Here is a 21,459-nt window from a genome sequence, read left to right on the forward strand (position 1 = left end):
ACATGCAACACTAAATCCAGACAGAAAAAAAAATCCAAAGCACACTTCCCAATTCTCAACACCCAATAGTGACTTACAAATATATAAACATAACTGCTAAGTCTTATCAAACACAAACCTAACATCGGGTACATCCTGTTCCCACTTGACCATCCTTGAGATTGTCCTAAATGGAGTCCACCTGCGGGTAGATTGAAATGATTTGGCGAGGTAGACACCTGCTCATAAACGCTCCAAAGGCATGTCAGAGCACAAACCAAGCACTAAGTCAAAGGAATTTTCAGTAGACTTCGGGGGTAGGATTCTTCCTTTTTTATGAAGCACAGAAATGGTCTCAGCGGCTTTCGTATGCATGTCAAAGGATCAGCGTGTTAAGTTAGGCGTCTTTGACACACAATTAGAGAAAACATTGTATTGTTGGGACCGTCTCTGTTGTTATGGCACACTTTGGTACTCTTACAAGTTGAATACAGTTATGACCAAACTTTGGGCCAGGCAAACGTGGCAGAAGATAGTTTCTTTTCCTTAATTGATATTCATGATATTAAGGAAAGCAGAATTTCTTCAGCGTTGGATTCAAGTTGTATCATTACATGTGGGGGAAAAAATGAGGTATTGTGAATACTTTCCGGGTGCATTTTTTTTTAATTGTTATTGCTGCCAAATGTAGTACTGCGGTTAACGGTTGGACCTGTTGGATGTGAATTGTTGGTGGAGAAACAACAAATAATCGACAATAATTGGTAATCAACTTATTCCATAACCATTTGTGCTAATCATTTGTTTGCTTTTTATTAAAACAATGTCAAAATCATCAGAATTTTGGTATGAAATCAGACTTATTTTAGTATTGAATCAAAATAAAACATTTTACTTTAGAAAGCTAATATCAACAGAAGATTGTTTTTCTTTAAAAGAATGTTTGTATTTTTTTAAAAAAAAGGGATAGCAAACATGTTTTTTCTCTGATTCAGACAGCCCTAATTTGTTCTGTTTTTATACTCGTATCCATGTTGTCCTTTGTGGGGTGTTGTATCTAGATTTTTGAGCCGAAAAAAAGAAAGTATAACTTTTTGAATAAAGCTCTCACATAAACGCGTAAAAAGTAACATGCAGGTCCATTCCCGTCCCCACTTGTGTAAATTTAGTGTCGTTTCTTCAACGCCGCTTGCGGTCCCAGTCACCATCACGCCACTTTCATGTCTTTCAACAACTCGGCAATGTCTATTTTGGGGCTGTGGGTCACGCCGGAGCGCAGGGCCTTCTGGAGATCGTATCCAGCTTGTTTCAGCGACGGCGGGATGCCGACGCCTTCTTCGCCCTGACGGCGACAGAGGAGCACCTCGTTCACCTCCCCGTCGATCTTCCGCGACAGGATGGCGGGAAACACCTTATTCACACGCTCCAGCACGTCTTTCCTCAAGGCGGAGTCGCGGCACACCAGGTTGAGGATGAAAATGCCTAGGAAGCCAAAAGAAAATGAGATTAAAGTGGACATTTGGTGGAAAAGTGACTTTTTAATGTCTTAACTAATTTACAATTATGCCATTTATGGGGATACCTATTCAGCGGTCTGATTGGATAACTCTTTTATTTTTATACAATATTACATTAATTGTACTGGACAATTCATATTTGTAAAAACAGGAGGTCAAAGTTAAATATTAACAATGAAGATTAATGTAAATTTTATAAAGCATTAAAACATTAACTTTTTTTTTTTTTTTTACTTCCGGTGGCAACTGAATACTGCAAATTTAAATAACCAAAGTTAAACAAAGACAAACATTTACATAATTTTACTTTAAAAGTTGCTTAGGGGCTCATTTGAAAATGAGAAAAAAAATAAAAAAAGATTTTTCAAGAAAATGTTACGAGCCTCACACAAAATAGTTGCTGAAAAATCCAATTAATTCAGATTAATCATGGGAATTTTTGTGATTAATTAGTTGAACTTTTTTAATTGCTTGACATTAAAAATAAATAATTAAAAATTAAAAACTGTTGGTACTTGCTGTCATCTGGAAATGATATCACACATGCTCAAGGCTCAGGTAGCGGCCAATCACGGCTCACCTGTTTCTGGGTTTGCTCATGTGACGTTCACAAGATGAACCGTGATTGGCTGTTACCTGAGACCTCAGGACAAGCACTCTAAAAACAGTTGGGTCAAAAAGGACCTAATTATTGATCACAAAAGGTAAGAAAAAAATGAAGTTGTCTTACACAAAGTGACACATTTTTTGAGGTAGCTTGGAGCAAAAAAAAAAAGTCATTTATTATGATTTTCCTTGTTTACCAAAAAAAAAAAGAAAAACTTTGAAACATGACAAGTGGTTATGCTACTTGGACGACAATTAAGTCTTATTTACCAAGCACTATTTGTATAGAAAGAAATAAAAATGTCCTTTTTACAGAATAAAAGGTGTACCGTACCTTTAGGGGTCAGTAAGCTGCTGACTTTGTGCAGGATGGAGGTTTCGACAAAAGCGGCAGGTGGACAGCTCATGCCCACGGTGCTGTCCTTATTGTCCACATCGAACATGATGGCGTCAAATAAACGACCACCTGAAGACATATCATACATATAGTCACTTCTTGGATCGAGTTTTGTGACAGGTGTTTTGAGGAGCATTAAGTGAGGCTGTAGGCTACTACGTTAGCTTCTCCAGCTAGCCGCCACAAAGTTTTGTGGTGAATGTGAGAATATGTAGACTTTCTCGTTAGCTTCTCCTGCTAGCCAAATCTGTTAGCGGAGTTAGTCATGTAAGACGACAATATTAACTTCTGTCTAGTGACTTTATGACTGTGTTAGCCTAGTTTAGCGATGGCCAGTCAGCCACCTTCTTTCTCCAGGGCGCAGATACGTTCAAGGCCGTCCCCGAGCGTGACAGTCAGGTGATCATCCGGTCGAAAGTTGAACCACTCTTTGGCCACCTCCAACACCACCGGGTCCAGCTCCACCACCTCCACTGACACACCGGGCACAAAATCTCGCAGAAACTGGGGCAGACCTCCTCCTCCAAGTCCAACCAACAGTACTGAGACAGGGATGTCTTAAGGAAAGTTGAGAGTCACCATCACAAAAGGTCAAGCTAATAATGATTTCTATCATATGAAATGCATATTTGCCCCTCCCTCACCTTTGTTTTTTTCCTTGCCTATACCCAACAGGGCCAGACCAGCCACCATCACTTCGTGGTGGGCACAGCAGAGGAAGCCACTGTGCACTGACAAGGAGGACGACGACGGCTGTTTGAATTTCTTTTTGTTCTTCTTTTTCTGGCTGGATACTGTAGAAACAGAAAGGCAAGTTCATGTATAGACAATTTGCCATCCTGGATGAAAACAATCATATTAATCATGTTACTTCTTTTCCTGTCCACTGTGGATGATGCTTTGTGAACTGAAATGACTTTCAGTTCACAGTTACACATTCAAGAGTTAATAGCTTGAATCTTTTATCATTTTGATTATTAAAAGTAGGCACATTGTGCCTAGAGAGCTTTTCACATATTCTCAGATGTCTTTATGAAGTGGATGATGCTTCATGATGCTTCATCTGCACATTTTCAAGAGTTACTAGCTTGAGCCCTCTTGAAACCAGGTAGTTTTGCCCAGATAATGGCTTCGTACATCTTGGCATTTTCCCAGCCATCTTTATGACATGGGTGACACTTTATGACCTGGATTAACCTTCACTTCTCAGATGTGTATTTTCAAGATTTGAAAATGTTTATGAAAGAGCCTTTGAAACCCAAAATGGACAAGCAAAATAAAATAATGAGACAAAAATGTCTACTTACTGCTGTTGGAGGAGACGAGACGACTCTCGGACTGCACCAGAGCCGCATTGGACAGGAAGACCAATCTGCGGTACATCTCGCCGTCCTCCCCACGGACGTTCTCCACGCAGTATTCGCCGCTGTGCTCGCTCACGCCCCTGCTCACCTCCTCCCGCCAACCCAAGTCGCCGCCCACCGACAAAAACGGGACCTAAACGTCAAAAAAGTAATCAGATTAACAGTCACACCTGGACGTCAGACAATTCTGGCCGTCTACCTGCTGATTGTCCGGCATTCCCGGCGGGGCCAGCTCCATCACCATGGGCGAGAGTTCCGATTGGACGGCCTGCATGTCGACATACTCTTGATTCCTGTGCATGGCCACGATAACAAGGCGGCGGAAGTTGGCGCTGGCCGCCAGTTGCCTGCGGCCCTCGCTTGAGCTGTAGAGCCACGCTGTCTCGCTGCCTTGTGGCACTACAAGAGAAGAGCAAATTAAAGAAGCAAGGGCCTACAGTATACAAAAATTGCCAATACTACTCACAAACATTCACAATTGTGTGCTGAGGTGTCAGGTGTGTCAAAGTGTATAATGAACATCTCTATTCATTTTAATTAGCGGGTCTTTGGTGTTTTTTTTGTCGTTGTCTTTTTTGGAATGCAAAGAAAAACCACAAACAACCTCAACATTGAGAAAAAGTATCAATCAGAAAATGATTTTGAATAAGTGTGCTTTGTATTCAATGTTAGCATTAAGCTAACAGACACTTTAGACAAAAGATTATGTCAGTTTTATAGTAAACTTCCAAATGAGAGTGAAAAATTAACAGCTTGAAGCAAGCACGCTTGACCTCTAATTTGGTGGGTGGGTGGATGGATGGATGGATGGATGGATGGATGGATGGATGGATGGATGGATGGATGGATGGATGGATGGATGGATGGATGACACCCCGAGCATCCAATTGGATGGATGGATGGATGGATGACACTCCGAGCATCCAATTGCATGGCACGCAAAAACAAATAATCACGCATGTACCTAACCACACCTAAAGACAATTTAGAGTGTCTAATACACCTTACATCATGTACATCATAGTGCTTGGAAAACACTGCATGAAATTATGCCGGTGTATCTGATGTTGTGTCTGGCGACTTATAACCAATAACTTACCAATGAAAATGGCGAACTGGTTGAATCGTGGCACCTTGGCTGTCGGGGGTGAATCCTGCACCGTGAGAGTGTATCTGGGCAGGCCAGTTTTAGCGTGACAAAGCGTTAGCGACGAGTCGGCGTCAGCATCCGTGCGCGTGCGCAGCCTCTTCCTCAAGACAGAATAAGCCTGGCGTTCCCGGACGGCCGCCAGCAAGTCGGCCGCCTGCGCCAGACGGTTTGGGGCGCCGTCTTCGCCGAGGCAAAACTCCAGAATGGGCGTCGGCATGGGCTGGCGGAATTTGGTGCAGACAAGGACGAAAACAGGTAGCGCGAAGGAGTCGTCGTTTTCCTCTGCGCTGGTTTCTTCCTGAAGGCAATGAAGCCTCACCGCCCAGCCCAGCTGGACAAAGTGCTCCACGGCCAAGCGGATCACGCTCTCCTGAGCTAGTGTGATACACACATACCTTCCGCCAACGCTGAGCACACGGCCTACCTATACACAAACACATATAGCCTCACCTTTAAACACCATCACAACTGATTTAAAAGGAACAGTCATTCGAGTGCTTTCACAAAGGTTTTTCATTTACAAAGTACAACAAACTATACAGTACTCATATTTAATTTTTCAAATATATTTGGACAATTTAGATTCAGCAACTCATTCAGGCTCAGCACTTTTTTTCGTTAGATCTCTCAGGATACACAGGGTAATTCATGGCAATGGAACATCTGTGTATTGTAATACCACCTGGGGAGTCCTCAGAGATCAACACTCAGCCCCTTACTTTTCACATTAACATTCTTGCAGCTGAAAATATATACAAATATAAAAAGAGTTTCCAATTGCTAAACCAATCATTCACAACTAAATATGCCTTCAAAATCTACAAACCACTGCAACTGCTTTAATATGGAGGCAGGCCTCACTGAAATTAAACAATTTTTTCACTTTAACAGTGATAAAATCAAAATGTTGATTGTTGGCCTTTTGATTACTTGTTCAAAGATACCAATCCACGTCTTGGGGAGAAAAAAGCTAAAAAAAAAAATCTTCAATTTCAAACCTGTCCAAATACCTTTGAGCCTTTAACAATGAGGTTTCTTTGCATTACCTTCCAGTCAGTCCAAATTGGAAAAAGTCACATTTTTTCCAAAGCCCTAAAATGAAACGTTAACATCTACCCATCCTTTGACTGACTTATTTTGTACCTCAGAAAGCATATTCCTGGCCAGCTCTCCTTCTTTCTCTGACGCCATTGCATCTAGGGTGCCTTTGTCCAGAGCAGCCTGGTAGCACGCGTCTTGGTACGGCATCTGGGTGGCATCCACCTGGTGGAACTTGAGGTCAGGCCGCCGCTCTGCATTGCGCTGGTTCATGTTGGACACTACAGTCTCGCTGATGTCAATGTTGGTCAGGTGTTTGTAGCCAACGTCATGAAGCTGCTCGCTCAACTCAGAGTTACCGCAGCCCACCACCAACACCTCAAATATAAAATGTGACAGATTTTGTTCATGTTGGGGAATATGATTTCATTTAATTGTCCTGTTAGGTAACTTTGGAAAACACTTTGAATGTTCTCAGTGAAACGTGCTATAAAAATAGTTAAATTTCCTTTTACAGGTCTGTACGGAATACACTAAATATTAGATTAATCAACTTGAAATTAGAAACAAATGCATTTGTTTTGCCTTTTCCTGCAGTGAATCATAGGCAAGCTTGAAAAATGACTCGTGGTATCAATACATGTTAAAAATAAATTGAAAAACCTCGAACGAAATTACTACTTAATGCAGGGTTTGTTTACCTTGTCTTGCATTTTGATGTACTTGTGCAGCACGCCGCATAGTTTGTTGTAGTCTCCGTACCACTCGAATGACTTCTCACCGCGCTTCTTAAAAAATCTCTCCCAGTATTCAGCAGAGCTGAATTCCTCGGCAGTTCGAGGTAACAAAGTCATAGTTTGTTTTACCAATATATTTTTTTTATTGCTGTGTAAGAATATCTGTCAAACTATATGAAGTCTTAAACCAGTCTAGAAGTCCTCATGGCAATGTTTTAATTCGGACAACATTAGAAGCCGTACAGCTATCTTATTGGATATATTCTGAGAAAAGGCTCACTTGATTGGGTATTACTTGACAAACAGCTTTCTATTGGTCGTTACTTGGTGTTTGGCGTCAGCACTCCGTGTGAGATTGAAAGAGGCCTGCAATAATTCTAGTTTTTTTTTTTTTTTTTTAAAGGAACTGGACTAGTAGCCCAGAATAATAAATAAAATCTCAAACTAACTTTTAAAAATACGATTGTTATCTACAGTTGATGACATGGTATATATCATGTTTCAAATTCTTTCTACCCAGCCAATAAACCATAGAAGAAGAAAAGGAAGATGAAGAAGAAGACGATAAGCATGGCGTTGCCGGCTGGGCGTTCCATTGTGTTTGTCACTGGAAACGCCAAAAAGCTTGAAGAGGTAAGCGAATATCTATTAGCGATTGCGAAACGAAGAAGTAAGACGAAACGTCTCTTTTGACTCGACTCGTTTTTTTCCCCTTGTACATTAGAGACATCTGCTGGTTACCTTTGGTGGTGCAGCCAAACCTTACTAATCGATTACCGATTTTGCCTGTCTTCACAGGTTGTTCAGATTCTTGGAGACAAGTTTCCATACAAACTTATCTCGAAGAAAATAGATTGTAAGTAGGACGTTTTTCACATACTACTAACAATTTGGGAAAAGCACCTGGACCTATATTATGTACTGCATAATCTAATAATGTACTGTTTGCTGATATGAGTTTAAATCCCCTCACGGGGTGAGTAACTTTTAATTAAATAATAATGTAATGCACTCATCTCACCACGTAGTACCTGAATACCAAGGCGAACCAGATGAGATTTCCATACAGAAATGTAAGGAGGCCGCAAAACAGGTAAACTGTAGTTGCTACTATAAAAAGTCATATTTTGATGGGAGTCCTGTGTCTCTTAATAACTAATGCCCGCATTGGTACCTCATTGTTCTAGAAAATGAGTGCTCTTGTGTTTTCAGATTGATGGCCCAGTCATCGTGGAGGACACGTGTCTGTGTTTCAAGGCTTTGGGTGATTTGCCAGGACCTTACATGTTAGTTTTGCGACTCTAATAAATACCAAAAACGTTCATATTGAGGCCATTTTAACAGAAACATTTTGTTTGACAGAAAGTGGTTTCTGGATAAACTTAAGCCAGAAGGTGAGCATCAGAGTCATATTGTCAACATTTTGATGGCAAACTTCTCATGGTGTGTTGTCTTCAAAGGGTTGTACAAACTCCTCGCCGGCTTTGAGGATAAATCCGCGTGGGCCCTCTGCACGTTTGCGTTTACGTCCGGAAAAGATGAGCCGGTGCAGCTCTTCAGAGGAGTAACACAGGTCTTTCTTCTGTCTCACAACCTCAATCATTTGATTTTCGTCTAATGGCGTCGTGTGTATTTTTTCCAGGGCCGCATCGTGGAACCAAGGGGGCCTCGAGATTTTGGATGGGACCCCTGTTTCCAACCAGAAGGATTTGACAAAACGTAGGGACTCGTGCTTTTTTTCTACCACTAGAGGGACCCAGAGATCAAGTGGTTTTCACATTTTGTTACAGCCCTATTTCAAATTTGATTTTTGAAGCCAATTGTTTGTGTCCATACAATTAAAAAGTCTATTTTAAATAACGTCGTACTTAAGGACATTCTTCTGTTTTTTTTTACAGCTATGCGGAGTTGCCCAAAGCAGTCAAGAACTCAATTTCTCATCGATACCGGGCACTAGAAGCTATGTCAGAACACTTTTCTACCCAAGCCAAAAAACAGAAGACAGACGATTAACTGCCCATGTTCTTGCAGTTGAAGTGATTCTACTACAATGTGGTTTTCTATTCTCATTTGTCATTTCTCATTCGTGATCGTAAAACTGAGAAACTGATACTAGTATCACTTGCATCGTATGTACTGATACCTTGAAATAAGGCCTGATATGGGCACAAAAATGCTACTTGATATTAACATTCACCTATCCTTAAATTGTGTGTTAAATTTATTTGGGAAAAAATACTTTTAATATGCATTAATAAATGCTGGTGGAGGTGTATACAATTGTGAGAAAAAAACGCTATAATCCAATCATTTTCCAGTATTCTGAGCATTTTTTTTTTTCAAATAAGGCATGCACCCCAAGAATTTTTTTTTTTAACAAATTGTGAACAAAGTCCAGTGGCGTGGATACATTCCGGTTGACTGTAGCTTCCAAGCACAAAAAGATGTGATCCTAAAGGAACATACATAAATCACACAAGAGAAGCTCCAGGGGGCTGATGAGAGCAGCAGATTACAGTTGAGAAACGATGACTATCGTTCAGACTGGATGGCGCAGTGAGAGAAAGGGGGGCCCAAAGGGGTCCTGCTTCCCAAACAGAACTGTAATAACATGGGAATTTGGATATTAAATGACCCATTGAGTCACAAGTCCCGGTACAGGAAGTTGGAATGTGACTGATATGGTCCACGTGCGGCACCAGCACCACACGTGCGAATCCATCAGATTTATGTGATTTCACGTTTTGTGAATGCATTGGCTGAATCCATCCATCCAAAGTCTAATACGTTCTGTTCCCTCATGCTATTTTCCCCCATGCAAAAAGAAAAATGCCATAAAGCTACTTATGCTTATAAAACTCTAATAAAAGCAAAAATATCTTGTTTTCAGCGTCATGCTTCATGAAACGAGTTTAAATACTTTTTTGAAATTATCTTGAAAAATATTCATAAAGCATAATTTTGAAAATTAAAAAAGCCAGTGAGTTGGCAAAAAACCAACTTTTTCTTCATTCAGGACAACTATGATTTTAATCAAACTAATAACACCCCGTGGACATTAAATTTTAAGTTTTATTTATTCAAAAATAAATCCAGAGAAAAATGTTCAGACAACAATAATGTACACCGATGTTAAATCAGTTTTATTTTAAACTTAACATTCATAATGAATAAATATTTGAATATGAATATTTATAGTATAATTTGGATATCTAATGTAAAGGACAGATCTTGTAAACTTAATGCCCTGCCCTAACAATGACTAAAACCCAATAATGAAACCAATTAAAACTAAGCAAAAACAAAGCATTAAAAAAATAAACACACAAAAAAATGCTCTAAAATAATTTCAAAAACGGACTGGATGCCCACCAGGCATCTGCCCCCTCCATTAATATTTGCACAAAAATACCACTCTAATAGAAATGCTTTAAAACAGTAAAAAAAAAAATAAATGAACAACTGATTCCGTGACCCTCGACTTCCAACACGTATGGTCACTAAAAAGCAGTTGGAGAAAATCCCATAGGAACCAAAACCTCTGGTGACACCAGAACTTACTATATACAGTACCTGTCCATAGGTGTCTATTTTAGCATGCATACTTAAACTATGCATGTGTAAAGGGAACATTCATAGCCTTAAGTCGTCTCTGGCGGTCAGCAGGGATGAAATAAAACTACAAATTGCAACACAACATCTTTCCCCTTCTGACCCTAAGATGAAAAACAGGAAAAGACTTACTCAAGTATCAGTCTGTCATGATGGCGCAAGAGGTTTTGATGTGGCTCCTAGAGAGAACACACAAGTGCACCTGACACAAATGAAAATCTCCAGACGCTCTTATAAAGAATAACAAGAAGCCACAAGAGTATAAAAGGGAGCTTTGTGCTGCATACCAAAAGGCTGACGGTTGGTTTTCGTTTCAAAAGCATATTAATAACTTTCCATAAATGTTTTGAACATTACAGAGGGAGTAGGGGAATAAACTTTTTTTTGTTCCTTCCAAAGTGATGGGAACATTTCAATTTGGTATTTACGGAGTTTATGAGCTAAGTCTCTGAGCGGCTGAACCTGACTTTTTATTGCAATCACATGCAATTGACACGTGTATGACTGTGTTTATCCTTTTATTAGAAGTTGAAAATTTGATAAGTGAAATCCTCAAGTCAGTTGTTCTTGATTAAAATAATTGTGATTACCGTATTTTCCGCACTATAAAGTGCACGCAAAAGACTTGAATTTTCTCAAAAGCTTGAATTTTCTCAAAAGCTGAGAGTGCGCCTTATAATCTGCTGCGCCTTATACAGCGCATAAACTCTTGAGTTTTTATTTTTGGAGGAAGAAAACATAACGTAATCACCAAGTACATTTTTCAAAGTTTTTACCTCTGAATTCCAGTAACAAATGTATTTTTTACAATATATTTTTTTAACACCCTGTTTGAAAATTTTATATGCTGGATAGGCTCCAATTTTTAAGCAATTTATACAGGGACAAAGCACAAAAAATGTTTTTCAAGTGCAATTTAATCAAATAAATCCGGAAACTGTTTTTACATCAATTAATTTCTGATAGAACTGACTTACTGCATTTGATTTTGTTGACATTTCCTGTAGTGCAGCTCCATATAGTGGCTGCACAATGGAAGGAGTCTAGAAATTCAATACCAGGTATCTGTCTATCTGTATATAATTTTAATTTTTCTGTGTTGAGCTTGATGAGCTAACTAACTCTGACTAACTGTTAGAGTGTGGTGGTATCTGCAACATGCAAATATTAAAGTAACATGTAAATAAAGTAACTTGTAATGAAACCTAGTTACAATTCACATTAAGGCAATGAAGTTATGTTTTCAAGATAACTCACCCAACACTGGACTTTAATGAATAATCTGCTGTTTCATTTGCTTTTACACTTGCAAGATGGAAGAGTCAAATGCTCACAATCCGTTCATGGCCCGCGGTCCATAGTTTTCGCTACTCGCCGATTTTTTTTTAGCCAAACAATTGAGGGTTATGCAGGGTCAGGGTCTGCAGAAGGTGCTGGAAGTTTTCCACAGTCCACGGCTCCACGTCGGGTGTCTCGGTCGCGGGGTTGCCGCTGCTGCTACTATCGGGGCAAATGATTTGCGGGTCGTTGAACGTAACCAGCACGTCCGTTCCGAACTGCGGAAGACGGAACACGCCGAGGTGAAGCCTCACTAGGTTCTTCGCCGTCTCGTTGTACTTGGACACGCACTGGACGCCCGTCAGCACCCAGGCCGAGCTGCACGCCGACAGGGAGAGTGACGACTTGGGCAAAGGGGACACGTCGGTCACCTGTTGCTGGTCAGGCTGCGTGGCGGCGTTGTTGCCCGCGATGTCATCAAAGTGGTACCGAGCCGCGTCCTGGTCCGCGACGTGGGCTTGATATTCAACCAACTCGACGATGAGGCTTTGGTCGGTTCGGTTGTGGACGAACGCCTCCTGGTTGTCGGGGATCTCCCGCATCTTGCTCACGTCGGAGGTGCTGTGAGGGAGGACGGCGGACATTGCGCCTCCGAACAGCGGATGGGGCTCGTTGACGTGCTGCATGTCAACGGGAGACTTCAACAATGGGCACCGTGTTTGTTTTATCTGTAAATAAACACACTTTATTTAACTTTAATCGCAATAACGTGACGAAAGCGCTCTAAGGCGACAATAAAAACGTGCTTCCGGGTTTGGTTTCTTCTTCGTATTCGACACCTCGGTAATTACACGGTGCCACCTACAGGCGAGGCGGAAATAAGACAAAATTACAATTTAGCTCAAGTCCTCAAAGATTTTTTTTTTTTTTTACTGGATACAAATGTAAATACATTGAAAGACATTGCTCTGTATCAATTAAAATAAAATTAGACCATAAAACATGAATTTAATATCGACGTCTGTCTGCTTCTTTCCAGTGCTTTTTAACGATTTTTTTTGGTAATTTAAATACTAAAATAAGCACGTCGCTACCATTTACAGTAAAAGTAGCTTACCTGCTTCAAAAAATAAAGTCAATAATACCCCCTTCTCTAATGGCGTAATTAAAATAGGAAGATTTTCTTTTTTTTTTTACACAGCGAGGAACCACTGTATACTATGTAAGTCAAATATTGAGACTGGGAGGCAAAAATGAAAGAAATAGCAGGTCAGAGGTGGACGGAAAGCAGAAAATCCAGTTTTAAGCGATGACTAGAAATCATGTAACAAGAATGCATAACTAAATAAGCGGGCCAAAAAAGGAAAAGATGCCAGATTAAAAAAAAAAAAAAAAACGAAAATGTAAAAAACAGCATCATTTAAAAGTGTGTACCTACATTTGAACCACCGCGCAGCGTTAAACGTTTGTGAAATTATTTCGTGGTTATGCCTGTTAACTGTTATGTTTCTGGGAATTTCTTCTTCGCGGCACGTTAAACGAGTACACTCCTGACATCTAAGGGCGAAAGGGAGACATTACAAGATAAACAGCAACCCGTTTTGCGTCCTTCTAAAATTAATTAAATAAACGGAATTTTATTTCTATAACACGTATTTTTTTCTTCCTTGATTAATATAAGAAAAACGTAGTTCATTATTAACCTGTATAAAATATTTTGTGGAGCGTGGGTGTGGTTTTCCTGTTGACTTCCTGGTCAGCTGATTAGTGTCAAGCTATCACAAAGCAGCAGCAGCAATAGCGACGGAAGCTCGGCTAACATCCACAATGGTCCTATTCTTGGACGTCATTTGATGAAACCTCAGATCTGACACTTTAAAACGTGAGTCGTCCTCCTAACCTGTCGAGGATTGTTTCTTGTGTCGGGTGAGGCGGGCGAGGTCGTTCGCATCCGTAGCTGAGAATGGAGGCTACGACATGGCACAGAGCAGTGACACAGCTTCTTTATTATACAAGCTTGGCGTTCATATGGTGCCTAGAAGCATTTGATTTCTTACTCAAGGGCGAGGAAAGTATTATTAAAAGAAAATAGATACGATTTGGGAGTTATATATTTTGCAAAGGACATCAGTGACGGGTGTGATTTTTCTCTAGGCTAAAAGTACCCCCCACCCCCACACACACTCACACACACTCACATAAAAACGTCAACCTAAGAGTTTCATTGACATATTTTTTTCTTTCTGACCATCTTTGTTGTCTATAATTGATGCATTCATCATTTGTTTACAACTTCCTTCTCACACCTGTTTTATTTTTTTCTCAGCTTCTTATCATATCCGACTTTTTGGCCCTCTTTTCTTCCTCCTTTCCTTCCCACTGACACCTTTTTATTCTGCAGCCTTACACCCCCACCCCCGCTTCCCTTTGCTGTTTACTTTCCTTTTTTATAATCCTGCCCTTCTAAAATCGTGAGGCTTAACAAAAAAATCATTCATCATCACGCTTTAATCAGACATGATTTTTATTCATGCATCCTTCCTTACATCACATGTTCTTGTTTTTCTACCTAACCCGCTTTTACATATTTTAGTATTGAACTGGGTGTTCTAGTAAACTCAACATAGAAATAATTGACATTATTTAAAGGAAATTTATTGTTTCTATATCCGCTCTCTACTAACTATTTTTTTCTCTACATTCCTAACATTGGAGATTTCTGTTTCCCTTTCTCTCTTTCCTTGCCATAGCCGCTTCTCTTGTGTGTTTACTGGAAAGTTCCTCACGCTGAAAGGCCTGAGAGGTTTCCAGTCGCAGTGCCAGAATCGGACGCGGAGAGCGCAACCGTTTCAAAACTGAACTGGACTCAATGGTATCAAGTTTTATGGTTGCCTACTAGAGAAAGCGAGTCTGCTATGTGGAAATTTTTAAAGAAGACATTTTATGGATTTTTTAAATCAGTGCCTTTTTTGGTCAAAATTAAAAAACTATAATTTATCAAAATCTATTTGTATGCAACTTATTGAAAAAGCAATTTTCCCTAGCATATCCCCTGTAAAGCAGATTGTAGGCTTCTTAGTAGCTGTTTATCATAACCTAAACACACATTTTGGGAATTAAACATCATTGGATGATGCAGCTGTGCCTAATGAAATGTCCTTTACCTTTTGTCCTCTCTTAGAGGGAGCCCGATCGGGAGGAGCAGCAGCAGCAGCTTGACGACAACATGCCTCCCAAGTTCAAGAGACATCTCAATGATGATGAGGTCACAGGATCTGTTCGCAGTGAGAGGGTGAGAAAGAGATGGGACTCATCAGTCTGTCTGCTGAGATTGAATGTGTTTTTTTTAGTATTGACCTTCATATAATTGATATATTAACTCAGATTATCATTGAAATGAACTGGATAGCCAACAAAGCAAAATATGTGTCAAGAGACCGCTAACACTAACACCCGTTCTTCCTCTCAAATCTGTCACCTTGGGAAACCACTGCTCACAAAAACATTTGCGACCGCGGGTAAATTATGTACTACAAATGTCCAGCTGTGTGTTCACAAACACACATTTTCACCACTTGGCCATTTTCTACTGTAAAATGTTACTAATAAATAAAATGTTGCTTTTTACTTGGCTGACTCGGTGCAAAAGTTGGATTTCTATGATACGGGTCCTTTAAGTGGGGTAGTAGTAAAATGAGTTAAATTTGAATGGCATTATCCTCCATGCCATCTGAAACTTGTTTTGGGTTGTTGTGGATACCTCATCAGAGTTAGATGACGGTTGTCGTCCTTGAGTTTCTGTGATCCCACAACACCTGTAGAAAATGTAGTCTAAACTCCACATAATCTCACGGAACATCCAGCTCCACATTTAGATCACGGAGAGAGGCGCCGTCTCTCCCGGCAACAGCGACCTTCCTCCGTGTCGGCGTCCAATCGGAAAGAGAAGGAATTTAATGCAGCCGTCCGCGCAGATTCTCCACAAATAGCGGCGGGTATTTGGTGTCGCTGCTTCTTTTAGACTTGAGTCTGCTACTCTTGATCCACACTCATACTTTGGATCCGGTCCCTTGTTGGCATGGGATCAGTGCTTTTGATGTTGGCTCAGGTGGAGACACGGCAAGCAGACCTGAAGCCACTCATCGTAATCGTAAATCCTCTTTTTAGACTTGGCCATAATATTAGGTGCACGTCTAAAAGAAAAACATTGTTTTTTGCAAAGTCATTTATGCAACACTGTTTGTGTGCTTGTCGTTTACAATGACGTACAACTCCACATAATCATCCGAGATATGTTTTTTAATCTGATGTGAGCTAATTCCATGCTTGAGGGGCTTTGAATCTTTTGTCATCCGACTGTTTCCTGTTCACAGAGAAATCTGCTCGAGGAGGACTCAGATGAGGAGGAAGACTTTTTTCTGTGAGTTTCTGCTTATATATACAGGGCGGACAAAAGTAGGTATATACTTTTAATGAAGAAAGGGCAAAGAAAAGAAGGATGACAGAATGAAAGAAAAAGAAGTGGAGGATGGACAGAGCGAAGAAAAAAGGAGGCAGGGGAGGAATGATGGACAGAAATAAGGAAACGTGGTAAGAAAGATGGACGAAAGGAAGAAATGACACAAGAATGTTTGAAAAGAAAGAAAAAGAAACAAGTGTGATGGATGGATTACGGAATGAAGGAAAAGAAGTGAGAGGAAGAATGGACAGAAAGAAGGAAATGAGGAAGTGAGAGAAGTATGGGAGGAAAATGAGAAAGGATAAGAGAAGGAATGCGAAAAGAAGGACAGACAACAATATGAAGGGAAGAAAGGAAACAAGGAAGTGAGGGACCCTAGACCAGGAAATAGAAAATGAGGGAGAAAGGATTGAGCAAAGGAAGGAAACAAGGAGGTGAGGGAAGAAGGATGGACAGAAAAAAAGAAAATGAAGGAAACAACGAAATGAAGCAAGAAGGATGCACAAGAAAGGAATAAAAAGTACAAAGGAACACATATATAAAATGAAGCAAGGGTAAAATGAATAAAGGAAGGATGCATGGAAGGATAAAGGAGGCAAAGAAGACATTCACCGCTAGCCTTTCCTTCAGGTCAGCACACGCCAGACTTGAAACCATGACTTTAAACTGAAACCCCACACAGAAAGCCTTCTATAAATTTCCATGGTTTAACAGATTTTTTTTTTTAAATAATTACCAGTAACATCAAATAAAACATTTTTTTAGCGCCCTAATGTCTACTTTTATCCCACCCTGTATAGAGTACATGCGTTTTTTTAGCATTTACAGTACCACAGTGCCATGTAGTGACTTCTGCCCGTTCTCCAGGCGCGGCCCGACGGGACCTCGGTTGGGAGGCCAGAATGACAAAATCAAACAGTGAGTCCAAGCGCATTCCTTCCCAGCATGCGAAACAGTCAAGTTGCGCCTGTGACTGTGTGTTATGTAATCTGTGTGTTTTGTTTACCGGAGCCTTGCAGGTAGTTAGCGCATTGTGTAACCAAGGCATGTTGTTGCGTAATCCTCTCTGGGGGCCCTCGCCCAATCCCCCTTGCTGTCTGCCCTAATTTTAACCTTGCGGCCATTAAGAGAGCAGGCATGTACGAGAAGTCAATCGCAACCAAATGGGGTGCAAAATTTGGAAATTCAAAGTTTTTGAGTATTAAACAGCTATTTGGAGTTCTTGGATTCTTTCTGAAATGACCTAAAAATTCCAAAAAATTGGAATAAATTCAGTTTGAAATGACTGAAATTTTGACATCTGATTACAATTTGCTTAAAATTAAATAACGTGCTTGGTTCTAAGTAGGCTTAATTTTTTTTCATTGGTGTGCACTCAGCAAGTAAGTTAGCTGTGTTGCCCCGTGTGCCAGGTTTTTGCTATGTCTTGTGAATTAGTTTTATTTTATATTTTTATTTTCATTTATTATTATTATTATTTGTAAGTATCAAGTCTCAAAGCCTTGTTTATATACTGCTTGTTTTAAAAAGGGCAATAAATAGACATGTTTGACCAAACATGATGAATAATCGTGATTTCAATATTGACCAAAATAATCGTGATTTTAATCGAGCAGCCCTAGTCTCTATCAAGTTTTTTTTTTTTTTGGGATGGCAGATTCAGACAAAAACAAAAGCAAGTGTTGATGAATCTTTGGTTTCTTGGTGGTGTTCAGTGTGCAGTCGCAGGTGGACGAAGTGATCGACGTGATGCAGGAGAACATCTCCAAGGTGATCGAGAGGGGCGAGCGTCTCGATGACCTGCAGGACAAGTCGGGTGAGTCCCAAAAAATGCTGCATCTTTTAATGTACACAAAAAATATAAGAACACAGTATAGAAAACAAAATAACATTTTTGCTTGAAGGGAACAATTAATTTGACTAGAGTTTACTTGAGGACCTTCTCTGCCTCTTCTTCTTGTGCTTTTTCTTTAATTAGGCTGTATCTCTATTTATATTGCAAAGGAATGTTACTTCATGTTCTAATTCATTTGTTATTATTTTGAAAAGACAAATATACTACTCCTGTCAAGTCATTAAAATAGAATTGCCCTTTTAAAATTTTACAAACCCCCTAATGTGTTTTCACGGCGCCCCATTTGAGAACCGCTGGTGTAAATAACCCAAGCAAGCGTCTCTCTTACACGTACGTATCAAACATGTTAACGTGAGAATGGGCTTTAGGTCATTGCCAGTCACTTGGCATTCACGCAGTTGTTGTGGTTCGATCGGTCAACAACACACATGTGGAATATATTTAAGCGCTGAGTGTTCTCCCTAAGGCGCCTGTTGCAGGTGCAGCCTCAGTAGTTGGACCATTTACATGAACAAGCGTCTTCACAAGTGGCAGCAGATGCATGACAAAACTCACAGGGGAGGTGTGTCCTCGGACGTGTGTTTTTACACGCCAACGAGCGGTACATTAACAGCGGCGGTATCCGGCCAACGGTGGACGTGACACAAGTACTTAAGTGACTTTAGTAGCAGGCGGCAGATGTTTTTGTTCTTTTGTGTAAAAACTGGCAAGTTTTCATGTGTTCTGGAAGCTTGCGTAACAGGCCCGCCGTCTGAGTCACCTTCCAAGCGGTCCAAGCAAACGCGATACACAGCTTCTCCTAAAATTTCTCCTCACGTGTCCTCACGTGCCGTTTGCCTTTTTCCAGAGAGCCTCTCGGACAACGCTTCGGCCTTCAGCAGCCGATCCAAACAGCTGCACAGGAGGATGATGTGGCGGAACATGAAGGTGTGTCGTCGGCCCCTTTTCGTTTGGGTTTTTCTGTTCGTTAGTTTCACGAAGCTTGTGTGCCTTGTCTTTATCAGATGAAGATGATCATCGCTCTGGTCGTGGTGGGTCTGCTGCTTATTATAATCGGTGAGTATCTAAGGTCTACAAAGCACCCCCCCATGACCAACGTGGATTTGTGTGTGATAATGCTCCCGATATGCTCGCAGGTACACAGATTAACAACCTGGCACACGTTTTCATTCTTCGTCCATACTCTCGATTTACATAGCTTGCCCACTTGAAAAAGTTTCTTTTCATATCTTGTTTCTCATAAAAGTATTAATCTTTTTCATTTGTGCAATAATTTTTCCACATATTTTGGTACTGAAATTTCCTGTGAAATTCCAGTGTATCATGTTCTACCTTTTTTATTATACAGGTGCACTTTATTTTGGTTTAATCTTATTTTATACTATAAAACCTAGCAAATTTATAGCTAGCTTCAAAGAGTAGCAGTTGCCCACATGCTGTTTTTGTAAAAAAAAAAAAAAAGTTAAAGATTCAAGAGTTTTATTGTCATATGCGTAGTAATACTACACATTGAAATTCTTATTCTGTTCACTTCCCCAAGCAGACTACATTCCATAATCGAGCAAATAATAAAGTAGGCAATTGTATTTTTTTTCCAAGATGGCGCCCAGCCCGGCAGACGTCTGTTTTAAAAGTTATGTTACTTACAAATCAAAACTTAATAAATGTAAAGAAATATGATGACACTGTCTCCTTTTCGTATTCATTCTTGCAAAACAGACTGTAGTATGATCAAGACAGGAATAGCAATCATTTTTAATTGGATCAAATTGATTCTGAATCGAATCTTCATGCCCCAAATTGTATGTAAATTGATATCATAACCTCTCAATCCGAGCTGCGCCATATCGAAATGTAATCGTAACTCCCGATTGAAAAGATATCTGATTAATTGTATCTCTCTTTGTCCTCTCTCAGTTCCGGTGATTCTACGGTATCGTTAGTATCCGAGGAGGAGGTCGACGGGCCGCCCTCCATCTTCATCTCTACGCACGATCGTCCTATCCAATTGGGGTGGTGGATACCGAACGACCCCCCCCTTGCCTCCCCCTTCACTTTTCAGCGATCATTGCAAAGGTTGGCCCGGCTGCCTTCAACCCTGCTTTGGAGTTTTAGAAAGCGTCCACTCTGTTTCATTGGATGCTCCCCTAGTTACACCAAGTAGTACAGTTCCATGTGTGACATTATCGTGTAACCTGCCAATCTGTTTAAACAAGAAAAAGAAGACCATACAAGGAACCACAATGGAGGATTTTCGGTCGTCTTTATACTTTTTATTACTTCCGTCATGGAAGTGATCATTTTCTGTCCGCTAGAAATCACCGGACTGCAAGTGTTTATCGCCTCAAAAGGGAAATTTTATGTACAGAACTCAATCAAAATCACCACGGACATTTTTTTAATTGTTTTTAACAAGTTAGTACTATGGTTGCGGGAGCGTCACGCAAGCGTCAAAATGTATCGTTCTTCTAGCAGGTTTGAGGATCCAAACCAAAACCTCCAGGTGATGAATGTTTCTGTTTCGCCGTCAACCAATAGTTGTGATTCTGTCTTTTTTTTTGTCCATGCGTTGTATAAAGGTGAGGGGGACATTTTACCTGTTAGCATTCCAAAATGTCATTTTTAAAGCTGTGACAAATTCCATGTTTTTTTTTGTTGTTTTTTAATTTATTCCAAGCTGTACATAATGATTCTGTAACGCCATACTTTAGCTAAGCCTAACCCTAACCCTGAAATAAAGTGCTTTTAAAGGATCCGTTCTCCGGTTTGATCTGGTTTGAGCCACTGGTTAGGAGGGAGACAGATTGGAGGAACATGCTTTGAGATCTAGCAGGCGATTTTTTGTCTCCCTCCAAATAACACAACAAAAAGACAACCTTGATTCCCTGTTTTCTGGGTTTGGTCACATGACGTTTGCAACACCAGCATGAGCCAGTTTGACAATTATAGTTGAGATCATTGAAGTTGGCACGTAATTTGGTTTCACAGGCCACAAAAAGTGATGTGTTGGGCCGAATCTACCCACCAACACTCGTGTTTAATAACTGTGTACTAGACAGACACCAAATTGCGTTAGTGTCATTGGGTGTGAACATTTTTAGCAGCAACTTTTTCATCTGAGGGCTACATACAGATAGTCATAAGGACCATGTTATTTATTGATTGATTTTTTTAGTTATTGAACATGGAAAATATAAATCCTGCAGGCGATTACACATTGTCTCCAGTCCTGGACGGCCGGTATCCTGCATGCTTTTCTGCATGCACACATGCACCTTACAAATCCTGCACAGTGCAGGAAAGCTGCTAAATACACAATATTTTGGACTACATTATGTTTTGCTCTATCATATGTATAGTTTCCTCCACTCCATCTACTCCATGATACGCTCAGAATGTGAGTCTATTCGTTTATTACTGATTCATTATTACTGCACCTTGTTGCTCTATTATTGTGTTTTTTTTCT

The 21,459-nt window shown here is 40.3% G+C and overlaps 4 protein-coding genes across 8 annotated transcripts; 2 read left to right on the plus strand and 2 right to left on the minus strand.

The window, feature by feature from the left end:
• Positions 1–33: 33 nt before the first annotated feature.
• On the minus strand, positions 34–7,014 carry mettl13 (methyltransferase 13, eEF1A lysine and N-terminal methyltransferase). The gene is made up of 9 exons (XM_088425373.1): positions 6,753–7,014; positions 6,157–6,429; positions 4,963–5,437; positions 4,063–4,262; positions 3,807–3,996; positions 3,144–3,293; positions 2,844–3,056; positions 2,437–2,568; positions 34–1,461 (listed from the first exon to the last, which is right to left on the minus strand). The coding sequence occupies exons 1-9, from the start codon at positions 6,903–6,905 to the stop codon at positions 1,187–1,189; spliced, it is 2,061 nt and encodes a 686-aa protein (XP_088281499.1). The 5' UTR covers positions 6,906–7,014; the 3' UTR covers positions 34–1,186.
• Positions 7,015–7,137: 123 nt separating this feature from the next.
• Positions 7,138–9,068, plus strand: itpa (inosine triphosphatase (nucleoside triphosphate pyrophosphatase)). The gene is made up of 8 exons (XM_088425374.1): positions 7,138–7,421; positions 7,587–7,644; positions 7,817–7,881; positions 8,001–8,074; positions 8,151–8,182; positions 8,249–8,361; positions 8,431–8,507; positions 8,687–9,068. Exons 1-8 carry the CDS (start codon positions 7,338–7,340, stop codon positions 8,799–8,801), a joined length of 618 nt encoding a protein of 205 aa, XP_088281500.1. The 5' UTR covers positions 7,138–7,337; the 3' UTR covers positions 8,802–9,068.
• Positions 9,069–9,840: 772 nt separating this feature from the next.
• On the minus strand, positions 9,841–15,248 carry rangrf (RAN guanine nucleotide release factor). 4 transcript variants are annotated; one of them, XR_015866954.1, is made up of 2 exons: positions 11,658–12,518; positions 9,841–10,579 (listed from the first exon to the last, which is right to left on the minus strand). XR_015866954.1 is itself a non-coding variant. In XM_088425376.1 (2 exons), the coding sequence occupies exon 2, from the start codon at positions 12,362–12,364 to the stop codon at positions 11,786–11,788; it is 579 nt and encodes a 192-aa protein (XP_088281502.1). In that variant the 5' UTR covers positions 12,365–12,406; positions 14,843–15,248; the 3' UTR covers positions 9,841–11,785. The 4 variants fall into 4 exon arrangements, 3 of the variants coding, with proteins under 3 accessions (XP_088281502.1, XP_088281501.1, XP_088281503.1); XM_088425376.1 differs by adding an exon at positions 14,843–15,248 and having other exon boundaries at positions 9,841–12,406; XM_088425375.1 differs by adding an exon at positions 13,117–13,201 and having other exon boundaries at positions 9,841–12,406.
• On the plus strand, positions 13,430–20,745 carry vamp4 (vesicle-associated membrane protein 4). Of its 2 annotated transcripts, XM_088425378.1 has the most exons (9): positions 13,438–13,560; positions 14,429–14,550; positions 14,860–14,970; positions 16,052–16,098; positions 17,005–17,055; positions 17,853–17,953; positions 18,840–18,919; positions 18,997–19,048; positions 19,910–20,745. In XM_088425378.1, exons 2-9 carry the CDS (start codon positions 14,548–14,550, stop codon positions 19,933–19,935), a joined length of 471 nt encoding a protein of 156 aa, XP_088281504.1. In that variant the 5' UTR covers positions 13,438–13,560; positions 14,429–14,547; the 3' UTR covers positions 19,936–20,745. The 2 variants fall into 2 exon arrangements, with proteins under 2 accessions (XP_088281505.1, XP_088281504.1); XM_088425379.1 differs by lacking the exon at positions 14,429–14,550 and having other exon boundaries at positions 13,430–13,560.
• The last annotated feature ends 714 nt before the right edge of the window (positions 20,746–21,459 follow it).

Source organism: Hippichthys cyanospilos, chromosome 10 (assembly GCF_059441005.1).
Source record: "Hippichthys cyanospilos isolate Australia breed blue-spotted pipefish chromosome 10, RoL_Hcya_1.0, whole genome shotgun sequence".
Lineage (NCBI taxonomy): Eukaryota > Metazoa > Chordata > Actinopteri > Syngnathiformes > Syngnathidae > Hippichthys > Hippichthys cyanospilos.

Bases quoted from the DNA above. Each gene is read 5' to 3' on its own strand.
- rangrf (XM_088425376.1), bottom strand. From the start codon at position 12,364: ATGCAGCACGTCAACGAGCCCCATCCGCTGTTCGGAGGCGCAATGTCC.
- vamp4 (XM_088425378.1), top strand. The intron at 17,056-17,852 runs GTGAGTCCAAGC...GGTGGTGTTCAG, and splicing joins CAGAATGACAAAATCAAACA to TGTGCAGTCGCAGGTGGACG. The intron at 19,049-19,909 runs GTGAGTATCTAA...GTCCTCTCTCAG, and splicing joins TCTGCTGCTTATTATAATCG to TTCCGGTGATTCTACGGTAT.
- itpa (XM_088425374.1), top strand. From the start codon at position 7,338: ATGAAGAAGAAGACGATAAGCATGGCGTTGCCGGCTGGGCGTTCCATT. The intron at 7,645-7,816 runs GTAAGTAGGACG...CTCACCACGTAG, and splicing joins TATCTCGAAGAAAATAGATT to TACCTGAATACCAAGGCGAA. The intron at 8,183-8,248 runs GTGAGCATCAGA...TTGTCTTCAAAG, and splicing joins GGATAAACTTAAGCCAGAAG to GGTTGTACAAACTCCTCGCC.
- mettl13 (XM_088425373.1), bottom strand. From the start codon at position 6,905: ATGACTTTGTTACCTCGAACTGCCGAGGAATTCAGCTCTGCTGAATAC. The intron at 3,997-4,062 runs GTAGACGGCCAG...TTTGACGTTTAG, and splicing joins GAATGCCGGACAATCAGCAG to GTCCCGTTTTTGTCGGTGGG. The intron at 2,569-2,843 runs GTGGCTGACTGG...ATATGTCTTCAG, and splicing joins CTGCGCCCTGGAGAAAGAAG to GTGGTCGTTTATTTGACGCC.